The following is a 25,180-nucleotide window of genomic DNA, read 5'->3' as shown; positions in this document are numbered from 1 at the left end:
TATTAAGCTACTACTTGCAATATGATGCTGAATAGAAGTGGTGAGTTCAGCCTACCTTGCCTTGTTCTTTGTCTTAGCAGAAAAGCACCTAGTTTCTGACCCTTAAGTATATTACCTATAGATTTTTTGGTAGATTTTTTTCAATCAAGTTGAGAAATTTCACTATTCCTAGTATACTCAGAGTTTTTATCATGAAAGTCAATTGCTTTTTAAAACCTATTAGACTAGCCATTCTATTTTAATCAGCTTTAAGACAACTAGTTCAGCTCTTCTTCAATTTAATGGGTTTGTTTTTTTCACCGTAGACATATAGCCTTTTTTTTTTTTTTTTTTTTTTTGAGACGGAGTCTCGCTCTGTCGCCCAGGCTGGAGTGCAGTGGCGCGATCTCGGCTCACTGCAAGCTCCGCCTCCCGGGTTCACGCCATTCTCCTGCCTCAGCCTCTCCGAGTAGCTGGGACTACAGGCGCCCGCCACCACGCCCGGCTAATTTTTTTGTATTTTTAGTAGAGACGGGGTTTCACCGTGGTCTCAATCTCCTGACCTCGTGATCCGCCCGCCTCGGCCTCCCAAAGTGCTGGGATTACAAGCGTGAGCCACCGTGCCCGGCCTGACATACAGCCTTTTGATTCTGGTGAGAAAGGATTAAGTAGAAGCCATTAAGAAAAATTACATATTCAGAATAAACAGAAGGAAATAATAAGAAGCTGAACTGAGACTGTGCTGTGTTATAGAAACTGGCCAGTGATGGTGTTGCTATTTTTTAAATAGAAAAAAAGGCATACAAATTTATTTAGCATGTATACAAGGGACTCTAAGAATTAAGACCCAATTCCCAAGGAGTTATAGAAATGTATATATACCATCCTGAGACCACAAGAAAGAATACAGACTCAGAGCACGGCCACAACTAGGTAAATCAGGTTTAGTGGCAAGACTGGCTGAGAAAGGAAGAAGCTTGGCTAGCAAAGGTGGCCTTGTTATGTAAATGAAGCCTCCCTCAGAGTAGATGGTAAATGTTTCATTTCAGATTTTTAAAGGCCTCAGACTCTTACTCTGTCCTGGATGGGGTAGTGGGATGGAAAGGGGAGGGAGCGTGGTTGCATTAATGGAGATTCTCTACAGATGCAAATTTTTCCCACAAAAGAGCTTTGCAAGGCCACTTCTGTTAGCTGGCCGAGCTGCAACCATTTTAAAACACATCAAAGAAATATATTTGGGAGTGAAATATTTTAATTTCCTTCAGTCCCCACTTTGAAACTTGAAACAGTTTCACGCATTAAAAGGCAAGCTGATAGCTTTGGAGAGATTTAGGTCTAGAGGTTGTTAAATGGAGACAGACAATGGAGTGAAAGACAAATTGGGATAAATAGAAAAGAGCAAATTTAAATATATTGTCTCATATCTTCTTTAATCGGTATATTAGTCCTGAGAAGAGGTCAATTCAGTTAAACAGTTGTGTCACATTCCAGGAGGCAGCATTGCAGACGGGTTAGGCTTCTATATTATGTAGACAATCAGATCCCTAATAAGAGGCATTTCTATAGAAACATAAGAAAAACAAAGGTTAATGTCAAGAGCAATCAGTCTCTATACCAGTTTTCTAGAGTCTCTGAGGCATCTTCAGATTGCCACTGCAATCCAGATGCTTCTGGATTGTAGTTCAAACCAGATGTTCAAGTGAACTTTCTGAGAAGTCCAAACATGAGCAGGCAGATACAAAGGTTGTTAAAATAACAGTTGCTGTTATTTTCTCCTGAGGTTTAAATTACCTAGCTTCAGTTTGAAAAGCTTTAAGAAAAGCAGTTTTAATTTCTAGCAATTTCAAGTTAGAAACATGAGAGAAAAAAATTGAAAATATTAGTTTTGGAGATACATAGCCAGGAGAAAAATTCAGAATTCAATCTAAATTGTAGCAAATATTAAAAACTGAAAAAGAATAGACAAGGCTAGAATCTGATAGCAAGTGTACTATAGTTTCTTTTGGAACATAATTTTTCTCTTGCCAACCCCCCAATTTTACTAAAGACAACATCATAGCAGGAATAATTTATTTGCACAGTAAGTTTTAGTTTAATTATACTTGGTCTGATTATTTGTATAAAATGCATTGATAATAATTATTTGCTATACAGGCTCTTTTTAAAATTAGCTTTGCTGGAACTTTTATTTAAAAATAAGGACTCTCAAATTAGACCTTTTAAAAGCCTCAAGCCCAGCCAAGGATTTATCTATGCCTGCAGATAGTTGTATGAATTGGGTGAATTCCTCTATTCTTAAGGTCCTGTGAGGTTCCTGGGCCTGTCAGAAAGTGACAAACTTTACTTATCACAGGTCAAGAACCCTGTGAAGGACAAGATAGAAGACCAGTTTTTCCAAAGGGCTTTTATGGGCTCGGTACATCAATCCCAATTCCTCAAAGCCATCTGTTCATATCTGAAAATATCGTTGCAACCAAAGACTTGGTAAAATAGCCAGTGTCTTCAGTGTGTCCTCTTACAGAAGAAAAGAGACTATTATTGAACTTATGAAAATAACTATTGCCATAAATTAAGAATACTCACAAATAGTTTCCAAATTCTGGAGAAAGAATATGCTTCAAATTTTGCTCACAAGAATATACTTTACTCAGTTGTTAAAAGCTGTAAATAGTTCAAATGAAAAAAAGGTTTTCTTGACTTTGAAAAACAAAAAAAGAATCAGTAATGTTTGAAACAAAAAAAGTAATAAAATTATTTAAATTTTCTATTAGTTCAGTCCATGCAATTAATTTCTGTTCTGCCTGATGTTGGGTCAGCAATTCTCATGAACACATCAGCTCTCCTGGAAGTTTTCTCTCTATTGCAATGGCACAGTCTCCAAAGTTATCAGAAACCTGCATTAAAGAGCACCTGTCAGAATCCTGAGATGACTTTGAACCAATTTTGAAAGGATCAACGTGAAACAATTGTTTGTGGATGACAAAAGTATTAGAACATCCACAGTTAAAAACACAATTGCCAAGGAAATTTGGTTATTTCTGTGGCTTTCAACAATTTTACATAATAATTATAATTACTACTGATAACATAGACATATCAGAATCATAAGAATCTCATAAAATTTAGAACACATACTAATAACACATTAATATAAATATAACCCAAAGGAAGTTAAACACCATTTCATATTTGGGAGTGTTTCCTATATGACTTTAACATATCAAGTAAGATCGATATGTCTCTCTTGGACTTCTGAAAAGTTAGTTTTAGGACAAAAGACTGAATTTAGAATTTGATTTTGAATTGTCAAATATGAAAGGTTTTAAATACCTCATATCACAAATAGGATCATAAGTCACTATAAAATAAGTCATTTATTTAGCCAAAATGATAATTCAAAGATTTCAAAAGAGCAGAAACCTTTACTCTTTGGCAGAGAGGAGACTCACTTTCCCAAACAATAAAATCTAATAAAGATAGCACGAGGCCAACAACATCTTTCTCTCTCCCATTTTTTTTTTGTAGTTTACTCAAAAGATAAAAATATTTTACTATTTTTTAATATTACACAAAAATCTTGTTCGAGAGAAACTACTTTTTTGCCTTTGTATAGTATATTATTAATGCTAAAGCTATTTTTAATAAAACCTTATGAATAAATAAACCTTAATCAGTTGAGCCGTAAGGTAAGATTTTCATAAACTTTTTATATTTTTATAATTTTTTATTAAAGAGTAGATCAATGCTCCAAGAAAATCCTGTGATTCTAACACAAAGGCCTAGATTCTGGCCCTACATCAGTATGCTTTTTGTTTTAATGTTTAATTTATAGAAAAACTAAAAAAGTCCATTTAAATTTTAGCTAACTTGCTCACATATAGAATTTTTTTATAAGATTAGTTTTTCTCAAACCTTTTACACTTGTTTAAACCTTCAGTTTTCTCCTTTTTTTAACTTAAAACAATCCTTAAACACTTTTTAACTAGAGAAAATTAATTTTCCCTTATTAAAACCACCTTCCCATGCCTTCTTGTAACTTTATGAAAAATACATTTTACCTTTTTTTATGTACTTTGTATTTAGTAGTTTTAATTATATGTATTAATTGTAATGTTAATTCTTAATAACTCATTTTTAGTGAAAAACTTAGGAGGTAAGTAATTTTAATTATGTACCAGGTGCAGAGCCCAGATCAAAGAACCGTGCCTAGAACTAGGCTTCATCATATCCTAATGGCTCAACTCTAAGAACATAAGTTTATAGACAGGTTAAGCAAGTGTCAGAAACAAAGTTCTATTTTTTTTTTTTTTTTAAGATGGAGTCTTGCTCCGTCGCCCAGGCTGGAGTGCAATGGCATGATCTTGGCTCACTGCAACCTCTGCCTCCTGGGTTCAAGCAAGTCTCTTGCCTCAGCCTCCTAAGTAGCTGGGATTACAGTCATGCACCACCATGCCTAGCTAATTTTTGTATTTTTAGTAGAGACAAGGTTTCACCTTGTTGGTCAGGCTGGTCTCGAACTCCTGACCTCATGATCCGCCTGCCTCAGCCTCCCAAAGTGCTGGAATTACAGGCGTGAGCCACCATACCTGGCCACAAAGTTCCATATCTTAAAACACCTATCAAAGACGGACTAATTTAGGCCAAAAGTCTAAGTTCTGAAGACATTGCTATTTTATTTTAGCAATAATTTTAAAACTGTCTTTTTTTCATCAAAGATTACTAAAATCATGTGAACTTGAAAGGCATTTGGGCTTATTTACTTAATTTATGAGAAAGTCAGTTTGATACCCACACAGGCCGGTGTGTTTGACATTGGTGAGGAATAAGGATAAAAATGATTCAACAGCAGTATTTGTGACGCAAAGGGAGAGAGAGCTAGTTGGCAACCAGAAGTACACAGTAGGTTGCACATTTCTAATTCGAAAATTTGAATGAAAATATTTTACTCTGTAAATGGAGACAAATGCTTCATATCCCAGAGATACCACAAAGAATAAATATCTACATTTGAGAGAAGTATGGTTGTAGGTAGTTAAAAAAATGAGAAGTCAAAAAGTTCTCGAATTGGGGTTAGGAGAAGAGCTGGTACAGCAGATGTGGGGCTGTCCTGTTCACATCTTCTTGGCCTTATCATTTTAGTTTAGTCAAGTAGAAATCCAACTGCCAGTGTCCCATCTTTTTTCATCTCTAATGATAGATGACAAGAGCTAATGTGAAAATACTCCAGTTCCCAAAGTCCTTGAGTAGATAACTCTGTCACATATTCCGTACCAATTTCAAGGGTTCTCAGCCCATCTTAGCAAATGGCTAACAGCACACCCTTACTGGCTACCTTCTCCTCCTCGTCTCACTTGCCCACTCCCATAACAGTGTTTGGTGGGACCAACTCCCACTTAAACGACTTGCACTGGAATCCTTGTCTCAAGGTCAGTTTCTGAAGAAACCCAAGCTAGGACAGTTGTTGGTTATGTGTTTCCTCAGAATCCTATATTCCCTTTGGTCACTAATGCCTCCTGTTTCAGGCCCTCTAGAAAATTTTCCCTTTATTTGACCTGGGACCTATCATTCTCATCCTGCAGTTGCCAGGTCACTACAGTCAGAGAACATCATCTGATAAATCCTTCACAATACAGAGGAAATTTGTTAAATGTGGTATTAACTCTCCAAATGTGTTTACATTTTTAAGAGGACCATTGGGAAAAGAACTCAGAGAAGTGAATTCCTAACTGTGAAGTTTCAGGCTCCGTGTCGCCTGTATGAAGAAGATTATTTTGAACAGGCCTTCTCACATCCATTACTTCTGACTCTGGAACTTCTTGGACCATTTGGAAGAAAAAGAGCAGATGAACTAGTTACTCTTTAATGACAAGTCACATTTGGAAATTAGGTAGAAAGGCAATGGAAGGGGAATTTGAAGGAAAGCCAAGAAATTTAGCATAAAGTAGCAAAAAGAATAAATAGCATGTTCATAGATTCTATGACACTGTTCTCCACATTTTAGCATCTTTAAAATCTCTGAAATAGAATGCATATTATAATCAATAACACTTCTTAATTGCTGTTGCCATGTGGCAATCCCAACATCGTTGTCATTGCCTATGATGTGAAACTGGGTCAAAGCTATCATGTTGTTGTCACTTCAGTTGAATTATGTGCACTGTTGGTGCAACATATGTTGATCTTAATTGCTGTTTAAAATGTCATCAATATATAACACTATAATTTAGGATTGAAACAAATAGTTATTATGTATGCAGAATGGGATGGGAACAAATCAGCAGTGTACAAAATTGATATTTGTGAAGCAACCATTTGTCACTAGATAGATGACCCTAAATTCCAAGTTTTCTTGGAAAGCACCAATAAAATGCTTTATAGGATGTAAGAAAGGAAGATGCTCACAAGTAGACAAAGTTGTATTATATTTTGTTACTGAAATTCGTGCAAAAAAGATTGCCTGTCATACACAAAGCAACAGTGGCAAGAGAAATTGCCAAATTCCTCATAATAGATGAAAGAAATCTCAGCACAATAAGACCCTGGAGTGAATGATTCATGCATTGCACAGTATTAAGATGTGCAACATCAATTTATCAGAAACATCCTGCTGACTGAACAGAGTACACTTAACTTCCAGCATGATGCAAGTGAGGAAAAATGATAATATGTGTTTAATTAAAGAGGTAATGCTAGGGATGAGGGAGTGGTTTTCCTTGGCAAGACTTCAAATCATACTGCCAATACAAATGGAACTTTAAGGAGTCCAAAATTATGAATTTGGGGTATCAAAAGCAGCATATCACTATGATCTTATGTCTAACTGCTGATTGCCGAAGTCACCACCATATTTAATTTGTGTAACTGTAAAACAATGTCTAAGAATAAGAACTTTATGTGGGCAAAAGATATGAACAGACACTTCCTCAAAAGAAGACATTTATGCAGCCAACAAACGTGAAAAAATGCTCATCGTCACTCGTCATTAGAGAGATGCAAATCAAAACCACAATAAGATACCATCTCACACCAGTTAGAATGACAATCATTAAAAAGTCAGGAAACAACAGATGCTGGAGAGGATGTGGAGAAATAGGAACACTTTTACACTGTTGGTTGGAGTGTAAATTAGTTCAACCATTGTGGAAGACAGTGTGACAATTCCTTAAGGATCTAGAACCAGAAATACCACTTGACCCAGCAATCCCATTACTGGGTATATACCCAAAGGATTATAAATCATTCTACTATAAAGACACATGCACACGTATGTTTATTGTGGCACTGTTCACAATAGCAAAGACTTGGAACCAACCCAAATGCCCACCAATGATAGACTCGATAAAGAAAATGTGGCACATATACACCATGGAATACTATGCAGCCATAAAAATAGGATGAGTTCATGTCCTTTGCAGGGACATGGATGAAGCTGGAAACCATCATTCTCAGCAAACTAACACAAGAACAGAAAACCAAACACCGCATGTTCTCACTCATAAGTGGGAGTTGAACAATGAGAATATATGGACACAGGTAGGGGAATATCACACACCAGGGCCTGTCGGGATGGGGGGCTAGGGAAGGGATAGCATTAGGAGAAATACCTAATATAGATGACAGGTTGATGAGTGCAGCAAACCATCATGGCACATGTATACCTATGTAACAAACCTGCACACGTATCCCAGAACTTAAAGTATAATAAAAAAAATTTGTTTAAAGAACTTTTTCAAAGGTATTATTAAGAGTGAACCACAATAGTGGATGGATAATGACTGTGGTGACAGAAGACTGATTAGAAGTCTTCTGGAATAGACATCTGAGAATCTACCATATATTCTGGTTCTTAATGATTCCATGGACATCTGCCTGAAAAGTTAAATAAGAATCTCATCTATTAGTGATGTGGTTGTTAATCATGATGGTATAACGAGACTATTACAACTCTTTAATGTTTCAGTCAACAAACCATTTAACCATATGTAGAAAAAATATGAGTCCTGGTTCTTGTCTGAAACCTTCTACTTAGAAATTTTGGAGAGATCAAGAAAGTGCCAGCATCAAAACTTACAAAATGAAGACAGTAATTGTGCACACTCTACAGAAGTATGCATCGCTGTCATTCTTGATGGCCCAGAAGACATTATTTTATGGAAAAATATGGGTGCCAATAAATCTAAGTTTAAAAGAGATTCAGAAAAATTGAACTCTAAAGTGAAGCAGTTTTAGGAAGACATTAGCCAATTTATTACACATATACTTCCCCTTTAATATATGTACACAATACTAATATATTAGTAAATATATGTATCTATGTTGAAATAAATCAAGAGTTTTACCAATAAAGATAAAATAAAAATTCTAAGTGATAAAAAGCATTGTGTTATACTTTGTATTTTTGTTTCAAGGCAAAAAGCATTACTAGAGATAAAGGTCAGTGCATGGTAATAAAAGATTTCATTGACCACTAATATATAAAAGTCCAAATGTGTATGACAGTAGCACAAGAAGAAAAATTCACAGAGTAGATTTTAACTTACGTTTTCCAATGACTGCAAAAATCTATCAGGCAAAGAAAAATCAGCAAGGATGCAGAAAGTTGAACAAAACAATTAACAAACATGGTTTAATAAACCTGTATGAAGCATTTGTACCCAACAACTGCAAAATACATATTCTTTACAAGTTCACATGAAACATTTACAAGATATTAATATGCTGGGTCATAAAACAAGTCTCAACAAATTTAAAGTGATTGAAGTCATTCAGAGCATGTATTCTGATTAAAATTAAATTATTCTAAAAATCTGTAAAAAAAGAGATACATAGAAAATCCCTATGTATAGAAATTAACAAATACATTTTTAAATAAGTCACCTTAGGACAAAGATGAAATCTTGATGGAAGTTAGAAGATTGAAAAGGAGGAAAATTCTATCAATATCCGCATGATATATGATTTGTGTATGCAGAAAATTCAAAAGAATCTACAGATATAATTTTAGAATTAATAAGAGATGTTACAAAAGCATTAGAATCAGAGTTTAGCAAGGTTGCTGGATTCAAAATCAATATACAAAAATTAATTATATTTCTATATAACAGCAAAAACAATGAGGAAAAAGATATTCTAGTATCAAAATATACCATCTACATAGAAATAAACCTAGTGAAACATGTATAAGATTATCATGTTTAATAGAGAAACATTAAAGAAGACATAAATAAATAGATTGGAACACAAGTATAAAGATGCCAAATCTCCCTAAATTTTACCTAAAGATTTAGTGTCATTCAAAGTCTCAACCAGGGTGTGCGTGTGTGTTTGTGTGTGTATGACTTGACAAGTTGATCCTAAAATGTATATAGAAATACAAAGAAGACCTATTCTACTTGACATCAAGACTTACGATAAAGCTGTAGTAAAAAACACAAAAAGATTATCTATTGATGAAGCAGAGATAAAACCATAAGATGGAATGGAGTCCAGAAACAAGCCCACCCACAAAGGAACACTTGATTTATGACAGAGCTGGCCCAGCAGAGCAGTGGTAAAAGAATAAGATGTTCAGTAAATGTTATTGGAATTTGGTAGACATGGAAAAAAATGAAATAAAACTCTCATTATTAACAAGCTCCAAGTTAATTACAATCAGTGGTGCAAAACCACAAAGAAAAATCTCCATGCCTGCAGCTTACAGAAAGATTTCTTAAATCATAAGAAGCATAAAGTTTAATAAATGATTTATTAAAATTTAAAATCTCTTCATTGACACTAGAAGATAGGAAAAAGATAAACCACAGAGTAGAAGGTATTTGCAATAAATTTGCTTGAGAAACTGATACACTACAGAAAATGAGCAGTTTCTCTTTCTCTGGCATGCTTCTTCCTTCCTCCCACTAACACACATTTAAGGGTTTGTTTTGTTGTTATTTTGAGGTTCACGTACTTAGTAACTGCTGAAAGGTGAATATGAGTATGTCTTTGATACTTAGGAAAATAGAAGTGCTCATTTGTTACTGAATCTATAATGATCAATTTTCCATAAGATGTTTTTGTTCATACATTTAAGTGAGGGACTTAGGAAAAATGCAAAAGGAAAGTGAAAAGATATCCTGGATGAAAACAGCGGTGATTCCTGGCTCTTAACAAAGAAGAAAAAGTGAGTAATTTAACCTTACAAAGTATGGGGGAAACTGAATCTGAAAAGGAAGGTAGAAGAAGTTCAAGTAAGAAAGGAAAATGAAAAAAGTGTACAACACAACTGAGAAATGTTGAAAGGTAGTATCTGAATGATCGGCATAGAAATATTCCTGCAACAGTGAGAAAAACAGGCAAATAATGGTAATTCTTGGGTTCTTAGAGGAACTCTAAGAACTAAAAAGGATCCTAATCTTGGATGGCAAGAGTTTTCAAGTTTACATGAATAACAGGCCTTCCAAATTAGCCCTAGGAGAAGCACTTTATTTTTAACAATAGAATAATATTAAAATAAATAGAGAAAAATGAGAAAACATAGCTTTTCTTGGAGAGTTGAATATAGGATACATGAAAAAAATAATACATGGGAAAATTAACATCAGGAACAAATTCTAACTAGAGAGAAGCTGAAATTGTCGACATGCAGAAATGAAAAAATGGTATCCCCGCTTCATAAATGGGATCATTTTTATTTCTTTACCTTCTGAGTTTCAGTCAATTTATTTTTGTTTTTTTCATTTGGAGACTTCTGATTTAAAGAGAAAAAAGAAAGAGTTTGGAAGACTGTAAAATATGTAAGAGCAGGAATTCAGATAGTTGGTGTTTATTCTTGTTTTACAAATAGAAGTGGTAATTAACATCCATCATTTAATAAAACATAGCAACGGTAATTAACAGACATCATTTAATAAAATTATGGCAGCAGTCAAAGTCAAAAAATGTTTACAACAAATAACCTTATTTTTTCTCTAGAAAAATCTTCTAGTTTATATCTGTACAGTCTATTTTTGATTGCTAATTTTCCACTTTGTGGATTTTTATTTTATTTTTTCTGCTGCTAACCTTTTGGTCATTTCATATATATTAGCACCAGCTTCAGGGAGGAGGGCTGAGGGAAACTAAATAAATGCATTTTTCTACTGTGCTTCCTGTTAATCCTGCCCTGGAAAAAGTCCAGTAACAAAGAAATTTAATACTATTGACTAAAATGATGATGTTCTTCAGATTAGTTCTATACACTAAGGTTAGAAAACTCTGACACCTACAGAGGCCTTGCAGGTAAGGTCAATGAGTGCTTGGGACACTCACTGGTGGGCACTATGGCAACCCTGGGTAGTACATACTTTCTCCAAAGGGATTCCAGTATTTTAATTTGCACAAAGTAACTGATGGCTGAATTAGGCCCACAGGCTGCCAGTTTACAGTATCTGCATCATTAACCTTGGTAATAAAAGATGTATATGCTTAGATGTCATAAAAATATAGTTGCTGAAACAACGTATGATATAGTTTCACTCTAGTATACTAATGTAGTTATGAGCTAGTTGACACAAACAGTACCAAATAAGGACAGAAACAAATGCTTTAAGCAAACCATGACACACAGTTAACAAGTGAAAAATTGAGACCACCTCGTTCATGACAATTTATAGGAAAGTAACTTTTATGTAAAACCTGCCTGAACTTTGGGAGGCTGAGGCAGATGGATCACCTGGGTTCGGGAGTTCGAGACCAGCCTGACCAACATGGAGAAACCCTGTCTCTGCTAAAAATACAAAATTAGCTGGGCATGGTGGTGCATCCCTGTAGTCCCAGCTACTCAGGAGCCTGAGGCAGGAGAATCACTTGAACCCGGGAGGTAGAGGTTGTGGTGAACCGAGATTCTACCACTGTGCTCCAGCCTGGGCAACAGGCTGAAACTCTGTCTCAAAAAAAAAAAAAAAAAAAAAAAAAAAAAAAAAAACTGCCCAAAACTTAAAGTAACTGACCCTCCTAAGTGTGTGTTCAGAATCTTTCCTAAGAAGGTGCTCAAGAACCATTTTTCATTGTCAAAAGTTATTTTTTAGGACAAAGAGATAAATATGCTCTCTTTAGGAGTCTATGTTTACAGTATGAGTTTCTGTAACTTTCTAATGGAACAGATTATTGGAACAAATCCCAAATAATTTCACATATTTAATAGGAGACTGTTGTTGTTTTTCAAGAGGTGATATTTTCTTATGATACATATATTTAAGCTTTATGTTAGTTATTTTTGCTCATTTTTTTTTTTTCAGGGAAAATTTCATGGAAATCCAATGCATGTAGCTGTGGTTATTTCAAACTGTTTAAGGGAAGAGAGGAGAATACTGGCTGCAGCCAACATGCCTGTCCAGGTAATATTTTCTGACCTTGTGATCTTGTTATCACCTTGAACTCAATTTTTCTGAAACAGAAATTCTTATCTTTGGTAGGGTACAGTGGCTCACACCTGTAATCCTAACACTTTGGGAGGCCAAGGTGGGAGGATCATTTGAAGCCAAGAGTTTGAGACCAGCCTGGCCAATGCAGCAAGACCCTGTCTCCAAAAAAAAAAATTAAAAATTAGCTGGTTATGGTGGCACATGCCTATAGTCCTAGCTCTGTGGAGGCTGAGATAGAAGGATCACTTGAGCCCAGCAGTTCAAGGTTGCAGTGAGCTATGTTCACACCATGTACTCCAACCTGGGTGACAGAGTGAGGCTCTGTGTCTTTAAAACAAGGCAAAACAAAAAAAGAAAGAAAGAAAGGAGACATTTTTAAAGAATCTTTTCCAGCTTCTTTTACTTATGTTAGTGGTGCCACCATCCTTCCAGTCACTTGCAATCAAGGTCTTAGTATCATCTTTGCGTAGTTCCTTTTCTCCACCCCCATGCTAAGACAATTACTATGTCTTTCCAGAGTGTATGCCTGGAATCTTATCTATACATCCTTTCCTGTTTGTACCGGCCACACTCTGTTCCAGGGTCCTACAATATTAGCCTAGAAATATAGTAATCACCTCCAAGTTGAATTCCTGTCATTCCCCCTCTGCCTCTTCCTGTATGTTCTGGTCTTGCTCTACATCTGTCAGTTGCTTCCATTTCCTACCTCACAGTGTAAACCAGTCCATGAGCAGGAATTTTGTCTTACAGAAGTTCCATGAATACTTGCTTGTTAATTGTGTGAATGTACTTTACTCTAACATAGTTTAGATTATATTTTATCCCATTTTCCTGGATGAATTCAGAGTCCCCACTAAAGACAAGTAGAGGAATCAATGCAGTCCTTAATGAATATTTTTTTTCAGTTAATCCTTACAAAAGGGAAAGGGTGTGTAATTAATTTTCCAAGTGACATCCTCCATAATTCAGTAAATCATACCATTATATTTATTTTTGAAGGTCTAACAAAAGTGTCTTTTTTTTTTTTTTTTTTTTGAGACAGAGGCTTGATCTGTCACTCGGGCTAGAGTACAGTGGCGCGATCTCAGCTCACTGAAGCCTCCGCCTCCCAGGTTCAAGCAATTCTCCTGCCTCAACTTCCCAAGTAACTGATATTACAGGCACCCGCCACCACGGCTGGCTAATTTTTGTATTTTTAGGAGAGACAGATTTCACTACATTGCCCAGGTTGGTCTTGAACTCCTGACCTCAAGTGATCTTCCCGCCTTGGCCTCCCAAAGTGCTGGGATTACAGGTGTGAGCCACTGCCCCCGGCCAAAAGTATCTGTTATTTAACTCTTAAAAAATTCTCATGTTTAGTTACTGTCAGGCTATGGCTGTTTTGGGAGGACTTTGAAGTTTTGACAACTTTATTTTTTAGATGAAGAAGGATGGTATCATTTTTATTAAATTTTAAAACTATAGTAAGTTTCTAAAGTACATGTAGTTTGATTTAGTGCCTTTGGGGTAAAAATTAAGATACTTTTACAAATATATGGTATTCTCACATGTATTCTCAGCTGTCCTTTTTTGAACCCCTCTTATCTCTAGTTATTCATCTGTGCACGTGTGTGTGTGAGAGAGCGTGTTCTCTTCAAATGTCAGATATCAGTCAAAATGTTTGTTTGAGTATATGCTCATCAAAGTCACTCTGAAAATAATTTGCTAGTAACACATACTACCACAGAAGAAGTACTGGTTATTAAATTTCAACTAGGTAGACAAATAATGGAGGCTGATGAGAGAAAGAGAAGTTTATAAAGGCTTTACCAATTGGAAGAGTGTGGTATACTGAAGAACATCTGATCAAGAGTCAAGGACATGGGCTCTACTTGAGGTTACTGCACTGAATTTGCTGCAGATTTTAGTTATCAACCTTTCTAACCATGGCTCCCCACCCAACTTAAGATGAAGGGGCTGCTTACATCTCTAATAGTTATAGAACTTTTTATCTAAGGAACACACCCAGTATCAGATTATTAGAGTAGCTAAGACATTCTGCTTGGAGAAACTGTCTTTTTGCTTAACCAGGCTAACATTTTTATGTTTTCTTTCATAAACTCCTTTTGTTCTAGAGTAAAAACAAATCTCATCCCAGCAGATTCAAAATCCCCAATTCTAAATTTAGGGCCAATTAAATGTAGTTTCGTTATACCATTTTAAAAATTACATGTATTGGTTTTATACAATTTCAGAAGTTATATAGATGTTATAGAGAATTAGAGACAAAATTTTTAAAATCATCAGATTATCTGTAATTTCACTGTTCAGAGAGAACACATTGGTAAGATTTTGGTGTATATATTCTCCCAGTCACATGTACTTGAGTTTACATATCTATACATCTGTCCATGTACTTGCAAATGTCTTTATACATACATGCATATATATGTTCAAGCAATAGAGATCATATATATATTTATATTTATATATGGTTGGTTGGTTGGTTGGTTTGAGATGGAGTCTTGCTCTGTCACCTAGGCTGAAGTGCAGTGGCACGATCTCAGCTCAGTGCAACCTCTGCCTCCTGGGTTCAAGTGATTCTCCTGCCTCAGCCTCCCAAGTAACTGGGACTACAGGTGCACGCCGCCACACCCGGCTATTTTTTTTTTTTTTTGTATTTTAGTAGAGACAGGGTTTCACCGTGTTGCCCAGGCTGGTCTCAAACTCTTGAGCTCAGGCATTCCACCTGCCTCAGCTTCCCAAAGTGCTAGGATTATAGGCGTGAGCCACCGTGCCTGTCCTATATATGGTGTTTTTATCATCTGCTCTAGTCTTCAAATTTTAACACTTTAAATTTTATGTCATTAAATACTTTTTTACAGCATGATTTTTTAATGACTATAGAGTATCTATATCACATTGATCCAGACCTCAGGTCAAATTTTATGCTGTATGTATTGCATTCATCATAAACCTTTTCAAAACCAGTGAGATTTCAAGACATTCTTTTTCCAGGGGCCTCTAGAGAAATCCTTACAAAGTTCTTCAGTTTCAGAAAGACAGAGGAATGTGGAGCACAAAGTGGCTGCCATTAAAAACAGTGTGCAGGTAAGTGATCTTATACAGATACCTAGAAAGGCTAGCTACTGTCCCCATACAACTATGCACCATTCTCCCATGCACCCAAAGTTAGTGTATACAGAAATCATAGGGCAATTTGTTAATAAGATAAATATCTCTCACATACTGTGTTTACATAAGAATATTTCTTTATGGGAAACATTTTAACTTCAACTTGAACTTCTTTGATATGGGGCTATTCAGGTTATCTATTTCTTCTTGAATGAGCTTTGGTAATTTGTGTTTTTCCAGAAATATGTCCATTTGATCTAAGTTGTTTTATTGGCATAAAGTTGTTCATAATGTTTATTTTCATTTGAATATCTGTAGAATCTGTAGTAATGTCATATCTCTCATTTAATATTGATAAATTTTGTTTTCTCTTTCTTCCATAATCAGTCTATCTAGAGATTTATCAATTTTATTGATCTAGTGAAGATGTCTTAAATAAGACTTTCTGCCATGTTGTATATAAAATAGGATGTTAATTTCCCTTCCAAAACTTACATAGCATTCATTTCCTTGCCATTTATAAAAATAATAATTCCATCAGAATAAATAAACTATAAATATTCAAATATCAACAGTCCCATATATTATCTGAATAGTAGGCAGAGGGTTTAAATTTATTTTCAGACTTCTGATTCAGTGATCCTCCATAACAAGAAAAACATGAATGCAAAAGTCTGGGCTTACACTACTGTGAGAAGGAATCAGACAGACCTAGGACAAAATACCATGGCACATTATAATGTCAAAACCAAGGGCTCTACTCACTCTGCAAGTGTGTAAAGGCAGGAGATTATTATTTTACTATAGTAAGAATACTTAAGCACATTAATCAAGTGCACAGATGGGTTTTGTATCCAGCACAAATTCCTTTTAAAATCCTGAGGAGCAGGGTGCAGCAGAGGCCCACATTTTTTGGACCCCCGAGCAGATCTTCACCAGGCCTGTACATGGATCCCCAGCTGTTTTGAGTATTGACAGCTAATGGCTTCTCTGGTGAATTGACTCTATGGGGAGACTCCAGCTGCCTTCAGACAATGACTGAGTGACACGGGGTTGTGGGGAGAGAGGCCAGACATCTTGCCTCAAGTTGGGGTTAACCTTTCGTGCATGTTATGCTCCTGGGTTTCTCAAACCAAAGTTAGACCTAAGTGAAGACCACATGCTCACTTAGCTCCATCCCCTTCCCTTTCCCTCTCTTGTATGTCCTTTCTGCTAAGAGGACTCCTTCAGCAAATCCCCTGTACCCGATCCCTGTCCCAGGTCCTGATTCCAGGAAGCCTGGCCTGACTTTTAGGCAAAGCAATGCTTTTCAATCAATGTAATTCCCCCACTTATGCCATAACCTGTTTCTCTATGGAACATTTGGAATGTAGCTCTCAGATCATTCAGAGAGCTTTTGAAGATTATTGCTGGGTATTTTTGCCTTTTGCAATTACTGATGACAATATACTCTAGGAGTCCCTTAATTACTTACCATAGCATTGACTTTTCAGAGATCTGGCATTGGTTTAATACACTTTTCATTAGAAGATTCTGCAAGATACTGCCTTCTTTTAGCTTTTAATTAATTTTGAGATCAAAAGATAGAGCCACGGTATATCTCTGCTTTAAAGCTATCATATTTTATTTTGGTACATTTTCTCATGCATGTAGGTTCCATGAGTTTAGAGCTCAGAGCCTTCCATGGGACTTTGTTCTGCAGAAACTTAGCATCAAGTGAAATGCTGCAAGTGGTATTGGGGTATAGTGAAAAGAAAGAGTAAAGACTGAAGCTAAACTAGACTAGATTTGAATTCTAGCTTGAGTATGTATTATTGTATGACTTTGGGCCTCAGTTTCCTCACATGAAAAATGGAAATAGTTTACTTTGCAGGTTGCTGAAAGGATAATCTATGTAAGGTATAGGCGCAGCACAAGTTGCTCAAACTTGGTAGCTGTTATTACTACGGGTGGGTAGACAGTGTATCGTGTAGTCAATAGCTACTACTTTGTTTCTTTTCTAAGGTTTATAAATATGGAGAATGTCATTAAGAGAATGAGATAACAGGGATTAGAAGAGTAATAATAGCTTCTACTTATGAAGCATGTGTTTGGTACCAGGCACTGTTTTAAGCAGTCGAACTAATGTAATCCTTATAACAACTCCTTGAAGTAGATACTGTTGTCCTTCCTCCTCCCACCCCCACACCCCTTTTTACAGGCGAAGAAGCTAAAATGCAAAGACATTTGCCCAAGTCCATGCAGCTAATAAGTCATAGAGTTGGAACACAAATTCAGACTCTCTTCCTCCAAATTCTATACTTTTTGTAACCAATAATTTAAAATTTGGATTAAATTTTATTCTGATTAAAATTTGAAATTTGTGATGAACGCGTTGTTGTGGTAGATATATGTTTCCTTAGAGAAGACTTCTTGGAATAAGCAGGCAGTAGAAAGTTTGACTTTTCTAAGAAGAAAAGGAAGTACAGTAGTCTGAATCTAGGAAGTGCAGTGGGTCTATTTTTGGTTAAGGGTGGGGTCAAGGTTAGACTGCTGGACTTCCCACAAACTTCTCACTGAGCACCTGAGTGACCTTGGACAAGTGAGTTACTTCACATCTCGTGGCCTCTGCTTCTTCCTCTGTAAAAGTGAGGATAACCCACTTCATGGGTGTTGTGAAGACTAAAGGAGATAATATAAAAAAGCCTTTAGCCGAGATCTTGACATTTACTATTATATCTGAGCAGGAAAACATCACTAGGTTTGAGGAAAAGTAAAGTAAAAATCTCAAAGACAGATTAACAGGAGACACAGAAGAAGCATAGGCATATTTCAGGAAATAGAAAGAAAAAATATTTAAGCTGAATTGTCATAAACTACGGTATATTTAAATGAACATTTCAGCAAAAAGAGATCATTGATACATTAGTACAGAGTTATATGAAATACTCAAGAGTTCTAAAAGGGCAAAAATACTCATATTCTCCAATTAAAAAAAAGATTATATGCATAGACTCATTTGGAAGTAATTAAGAAATGAGCAAGTAGATGCTGAAAGACTTCCAGGCAAGTAGAAAGAATGAATAGCTGGAAGGGCAAGTTCAATCTGGTTCTTCCAGCATTATCCAACTTCCATATGAATTAGCTCTTTAGAAGTGTGGGTTCATTATGGTCTTTGGTTGCTGTTGGAGATTGGAAGCACCAAGCAGTTTTTTAAAATACTTATGATGTTGTTTGATTGACATGCTTAATTGTAACAGCAGAGTGAGTATGTTTTCTTTTGTGAAAAGATGACAGAACAAGATACCAAATACTTAGAAGACCTGCAGGACGAATTTGACTACAGGTATAAAACAATTCAGACAATGGGTAAGTTTTTGTTTTTTCTATAATTATGCATAGAGACAAAAAGGCATCTTGAGTATTCTCACTGACAGAGTTGATAAATTTGAACTACTTCCTTAGGTGAGCCTAGGGAAATACAGGGAGTATTTTCTTGTTTTGCTTCTTCCTTCTGTCTGCATATAAATATGTGTGTGTGCGTGTTTAAGTGTGTGTGTATGTACCCGTGTATATCCAACCAATTCCAAGTAAATTACCAACCAATTCAACATACATTTTAAACTGCATGAGGAATTACCCCTACTTCAGTATAGGTCTCTAAAAAATAAAAACCTTCTCCTATAGAATTAAAATATAATTATCACAGAAACAAAAGTAATAATAATTGCCTAACATGATCAGAGAATTACAAGTAGTATTTTAATAATATAATTTTCTAAGATTATAAAATAGAAATGTGTTTCATAGAAGAAAGCATAAAATATAGGCAAAAGCATTAAAAAAATAAAAATCTCATGAAATCTCACTATCTACAGATAAATACTGTCAAAATATATTTCCTTCCAGCCTTTTCTCTGTATGTTCACATACATACACATCTATGTATTTATTTTCAGAAAATGAAATCATATTGTATATAATTTTGTGTACTGCATTTAACATTTTATTTTTAAGTATTTCCTCATGTCAAAAAGTCTCCAAAAACATAATTTCAGTAATTGCATAAGTGTCAAAATGTAAGGTCACTGCAATTTATTTTACTATTTTTTCTGTGGTTAAACACTGAAATTGTTTACAACTAGGTGTTTTTTAAAAATGAAGGGGAAGAGAACATTTACAAGTCCTAAGATTTACAAATAATAATAGAAGAATAGTTTAAAGTATGTTGCAATTAATGGGACAATTGGCAAGATTCTAATTAGGTCTAGTTTGGTTGATGGAATTGTGCTGATGTTAATTTACTTGTTTTGATCATTGTGCTTACTATGTTAATGTAAGAGAACAGAAGAAACTAGGTGAAGGATATATGAGAACTCTGCTATTTGTGTAACTTTTTTGTACCTCTAAAATTATTTCAAAATAATTCAAAAAAATAAATCAGATATAAACTTTCCATTTACAGAATCATCTTCGACTATTCAAATGTTGGCCTAAAATGTATCTTGAAGGAAATATGAATGATTGTGGCGAAACATTTAACTTTTCATACATGAAGATGAGATGTTTTGGGTTCTTCTCCTGATATGCTTAAGATGCTTTGACTTCCAGGAAATATTATTCAAAATGTTCACAATTATTTGTACATACAACTTTTCCATTCAGAAGAAATGGCACAAACATGGGTTTCATTATCAAAGGGGGAGTCCGTGACCCTAAAAGGGTTTAGAACAACTGTAAATTTAATCAAGTGATGTTCATTGAAGGCAGCCTTATTCCAAATTTTATGTGCAAACTACTAATTTTAAGAATTAGATTATTTGAACTTAATTTGTTATGATTTGAGTCACTTTTTCAGTGCTTCATGTCCATTATGAATTAAAATGATCATTTTTATCACCTGAATCCACAAATATTTATTTTGTTTGTCCCATCCTGTAGTAAGTGAAAAGAAAAATACAAGGGAAACAAGTTATTATATCCTTGGTGAAGATGGGAAAGGTTAGCTAAAGAAGTTTTCAGTTGCCAAAATGCTACATAAACAAGATTTTGCTATGTATGGGATCTAGGAGTTAGTGAATTTGTGAATCATTACAACCAGAAATGAGTTCCTGGAGATTAGTCCTAATTTGTAGAGAAGTTTGCCACAGTGTTGTTCTGGGGCCTCTTTTTCACAATTACACAAGTCGAATCAGCATTCCCAGCCCCCATTTTTCATGAACATGAATGGTTGGTATAAACAGTCACTTGCCATTGTAGGAGCAAAAAGGGAAACTTCTCCCTTCACCCTCTGAAGGTTCATTGAATATGGACTAATAAAATGTAGATCAATAGGAGAAAAAGGCGTGCAAATTAATTTAACATGCACAGCATGGGAGAATAGCAGGAGAGTGCTTACCCAGTAATCCAGTGAGGTACAGATGCTTATATGCCCTTCTTCATAAGGGAAAGGGAGATTGGAATTGTAGAAGCAAATGATTTTTAAAGTTAATGAATGGATCCAATGCTCAGGCAGTGCTTAGTAAATAATATTCTTGGAGAATTGACTGGAACCTGAGAACAAACAATGATTTGGGACAAAGTTTGGGCTCTAGGTGTGGTGTTTAATTTTCAGACTTTTCCTCTGTGATATGAGTTTTAAGTTTCTCTGGTTAATGAAATTTCAGGGAAGGGATCAAAGGCAATTGTGTTCCTCTTAGGGGTCCAGTTTCTAGGTAGATCAGGGAGCTTCCGAGCACTTCATGTGTGCTATGGAGAGACAGAAGATGGAGAGAGACCTTGAGGCTTCTGCTTTAGTTCCATTATTTTGGGGTGTCATTTTCTGAGCCCCACCACTATGTCAATAAAGTTTAATGTTCAAATTAAATAATATAATGTTTATTTATTGCATGTATCCCCATGTAAAAAAGGATAAATCTTTTTTTCAGTCAGATATTTTTCTAAGTTACAACTCTGGCCCACTGCTAGTTTTACGATGAGGCGAGCACATTTTGAAAAACAAAAAGAAAAAAAAGTGGGGGAAAGTAAAGAACTTAGTCTTTATTAGTTCATGAGACTAGGTAGATAAGACTGTGACTCTATCAGGCAGTTTCTCATAAAACCTGCATATGAAGCAGAGCAGGGAGGGGTAGGTGAAGGCAACAGAGAGTAAAATATGATGTAATCAGGGGCACAAAGGGTGATCCCTGCCTTCCTTACTTTTACCAAATAACCAAGTATATAATTAATGTGGAGGCATCCAGTAAGGCATCCATTACAGCAATTTTATCTCCTCTGTCCACCACCACCAAAACAAAACAACACAAAGCACCAAGTGCAGAATGGTCTTTCCTGAAGGTCTGTAAAATAAAGAGGTCCTTTTTTGCATGCTTGGATGTAATTCTTCCTGGCAAAATGAGCAGACAGAGACTTCCAAGCTCACCTCTAGTGAACCCAATTAGTCTCTTACCACATAAGTTCTCCGGGTCAGGGCAGTTTTAGGATGGTGGATTGAGGCTGACTTGACTTTTAGGAATAGGGAGCTTTGACTTGGAGAAAACTCTAAATCTGATCTCTTTACCTTTGCAGATCAGAGTGACAAGAATAGTGCCATGGTGAATCAGGAAGTTTTGACACTGCAGGAAATGCTTAACAGCCTCGATTTCAAGAGAAAGGTTAGTGAAGAATTTTAATTTGGGCTTTTGCCTATTTTTCTCCTTTTTTCTAAACTTAGACTAACTGAAAATAATCAAGCTGTAAGATTTTATCAGTTCCATTTACTGAATGAAGAAACGGCAAGGTTTCTAGGAATAGTCCCACGCTGTTTGCCATGCTTCTCTTCATGAGTTTACAATGCTGGACCTCTTTAGAGCCTATTTATCTTGCTTATGTGACACATTTACTGTAGCTAACATTAATTTCAAGGTGGAAATTTTACCCGATTTTTATTTGTCAGTATTTCAGACGTGGCTGTTTTAGTTGCTGTACTTAATATGCTGAGATGGGTTCCACTGCACATACATAACTAATATAGTATTTGATGACTACTAAAATTTTATTGGAAAAATAAGTGTTCTAGTTTCTACTCTGAGAAATGACGTAGTGTTAAGCAGTTTCCTAGATTTCAAAATAGTTCATTGGCAACTGAACATATTCAACCTAACTTCTCCCAAGGAGAGCAAGAACTTTTTTTCTGGTTCAATGAAATATTTTTAAGGAGGGGAAACATCTCTATTTCACTTTTCACTTTTCTACCTCTCTTGAAAAATAAATGCAATTGAAATTTAACCAGTCACTGATAAATCAGTAGTTCATTTCTAAAAGTTCGGCTCAATATTTTGTGCAGGAATTTGGGTGAGCACAAACAAGTATAACATTTATTTTCACCCTAAATTAATTATAAACTTAGTTATATATCAGATTTTAAGTATGCAAGTAGTTAATCCAAGAAAAATTTAATGTTTTTATGCATAATAAATCTATGCTATATATTTTTATGCATGACATCTTATTCTACTTTAGGAATAACATTTTAAAAAGAGAAGGAACTTTGACAATAATTCAGTTCATTCAACGGTTGTATAAATGAGAATACCAAGTTTCAGCAAGATTAAATACTTTGTTCACATTCATATAGCTTACAATAATGCCGGAACAGAAATTCATATCTTCTAACCCTTAGCCCTTTGAAAGTTATAATTCTCCATTATGCCTCCCAAAACCTGGAAAAAGTCCTAATAAAAATTAACACAGAAAGGCTCAAATTTTAGTCAGCTCACTTTAATATAAATGGATAACCATCTTTATTAAAAAATAAATTACATATATAAATATCCTTTTAATAAGCAACTATACAGTTTTGTGACTACAAGTTTTATGACTCAATATTGTTGCCACAGGAGTTACAAATTCAATATATTTATGCTGAAACACATGATGATAATGTTAAACTGTGGCCATTCTTCTTTTCTCATGACATCATTTATTGTCAATAATTTAATTGTTTGAAAAGGCCTGGCAAATAGAAGCTAGCATTTAGTAAAATATTTGGTCAAAATTTTAACCAAGCCTTTGTCTACCAGGTTAAATAGTTTTGTAAATTGAATTTTGAGTGACTTATTTCTTATGAAACTCTCTTCAGTAGTCCCCTTTGTTTTTAGGAGGCTCTCAGTAAAATGACCCAAATCATCCATGAGACGGACCTGTTAATGAACAACATGCTCATAGAAGAGCTACAAGACTGGAAGCGGCGGCAGCAAATTGCCTGCATCGGGGGTCCACTCCACAACGGGCTCGACCAGCTTCAGAACTGGTAAAACGAATCGACTGCAGTTTCTAGTGAAAACCACAGGAAATACAAAACTTCAGTGTCACTCAGCCAGAGAATGCAGGTTTAGACTGCAACATCAGTTCATTCAGCTTATTGATGGCTTATTAGCAGCTGAGAAATCTACAGTTGAAAACAAATAGTATAAGTGTTCTTAGTTTTCATTCTCATGGGGAAATCAAGGAAAGCATCTGTTGAATGCTTAATTTTCACATGCAAGATATCAATCTTAAAAGACTCGAATAAATTTTGAAACCAGCAATATACTTTCTTTAAGGACAGACTAAAGAAGGACTAGTTTCAAAATCTTGAAAATAGATATCTCAACTTTTAAATGTTAGTTTTGTGTTTTCAACATAGTGATTTCTTTTGTTAAAGATGTTGGTCAGGGATAGAAAATTTCAGTTAGACAGGAGGAATAAGTTCAAGAGACCCATTGTACATCATGGTGACTGTAGTTAATAACAACTTATTGTATACTTGAAAATTACTAAGAAAGTAGATTTTAAGAGCTCTTACCACAGAAAAGTATGTGAGGTAATAATGCATGTTATTCAGCTTGATGTAACTATTGAACAATGTTTACATACATCAAAACATCGTGTTGTATATCACAAATATATACAATTTTTATGTGTCAAATTTTAAAATATCACAAATGGTTAATACAAGCTGGCATTCCCAATCTATGTACGCACACAGGCAATGAAATGTAGATACTATCCTTTGCATTAGGAGATTAAAATGTTCATAGGGTTTTCCATGTCATAAATGCAAAATAAAACTATTTGATTGAAGGAACAATTGGAAAATATGAAAAAGAAAGAAACTGTTCGGTTAAAATCTAAAATTGCTTCCTAAGAGAACAAGTCAATACAATGGAATATGTAGTAACTGGGGAGCCCCTCACTAAAAGCTCTGCCCTGCCAGGCCTACTTGTCAAGAAATGTAAGGAGTTTGACTCATTTTAAAACATTGATTTTCCTTGGGAAGACACTTTGATTCTCCAACTCACTGTACTCTGTTGTGAAAACAACAATAAAGGGAGCAATAAAGATCTTAACCGATAATGGAGCTCATACCAAAAATCAGCAGGGATTCAACCACTCTTGCCATAGTCTTATATGTGGAATACTTTAAGCAGAAAGAGTTACTGTATGGCGAGGTGGACTTTCAAGTCTGATAAGACGTTCTGTCTCCTGTAGCTGGAAGTCCCTTCCATGTCCATTTCAATCTTACTCTTTCCTAGGCTTCTGGCCCACACTGCCAGCTCCGTTTCTGGGGTGAGATCACCACATAGTGAATAAAATTCCAAGCAGTTATCAGGGGCAAGCATTTCTAAATATACCTTACTCTAAAGAGAGTCACTGGTCACTTTTGGCTAATACTTAGGACTTGTAAAAATATATATTGTGTGGGA

General features: G+C 35.3%; 1 protein-coding gene across 1 annotated transcript in view; it reads left to right on the top strand.

Annotated features, from left to right (window-relative positions):
- STAT4 (signal transducer and activator of transcription 4) overlaps positions 1-25,180 on the top strand; it is a 150,092-nt gene that overhangs the window by 91,566 nt on the left and 33,346 nt on the right. Inside the window, exons 5-9 of the mRNA XM_030803606.1 lie at positions 12,237-12,335; positions 15,360-15,452; positions 18,746-18,824; positions 22,023-22,108; positions 23,594-23,745. Of these exons, the coding sequence (XP_030659466.1) occupies positions 12,237-12,335; positions 15,360-15,452; positions 18,746-18,824; positions 22,023-22,108; positions 23,594-23,745 (509 nt within the window). The remainder of the gene's footprint in view (positions 1-12,236; positions 12,336-15,359; positions 15,453-18,745; positions 18,825-22,022; positions 22,109-23,593; positions 23,746-25,180) is intronic.

This window comes from Nomascus leucogenys, chromosome 22a, assembly GCF_006542625.1.
Source record: "Nomascus leucogenys isolate Asia chromosome 22a, Asia_NLE_v1, whole genome shotgun sequence".
Classification (NCBI taxonomy): Eukaryota; Metazoa; Chordata; class Mammalia; order Primates; family Hylobatidae; genus Nomascus; species Nomascus leucogenys.
Note: the sequence above shows the minus strand (reverse complement) of the source record. Positions and strands in the feature narration are given on the sequence as shown.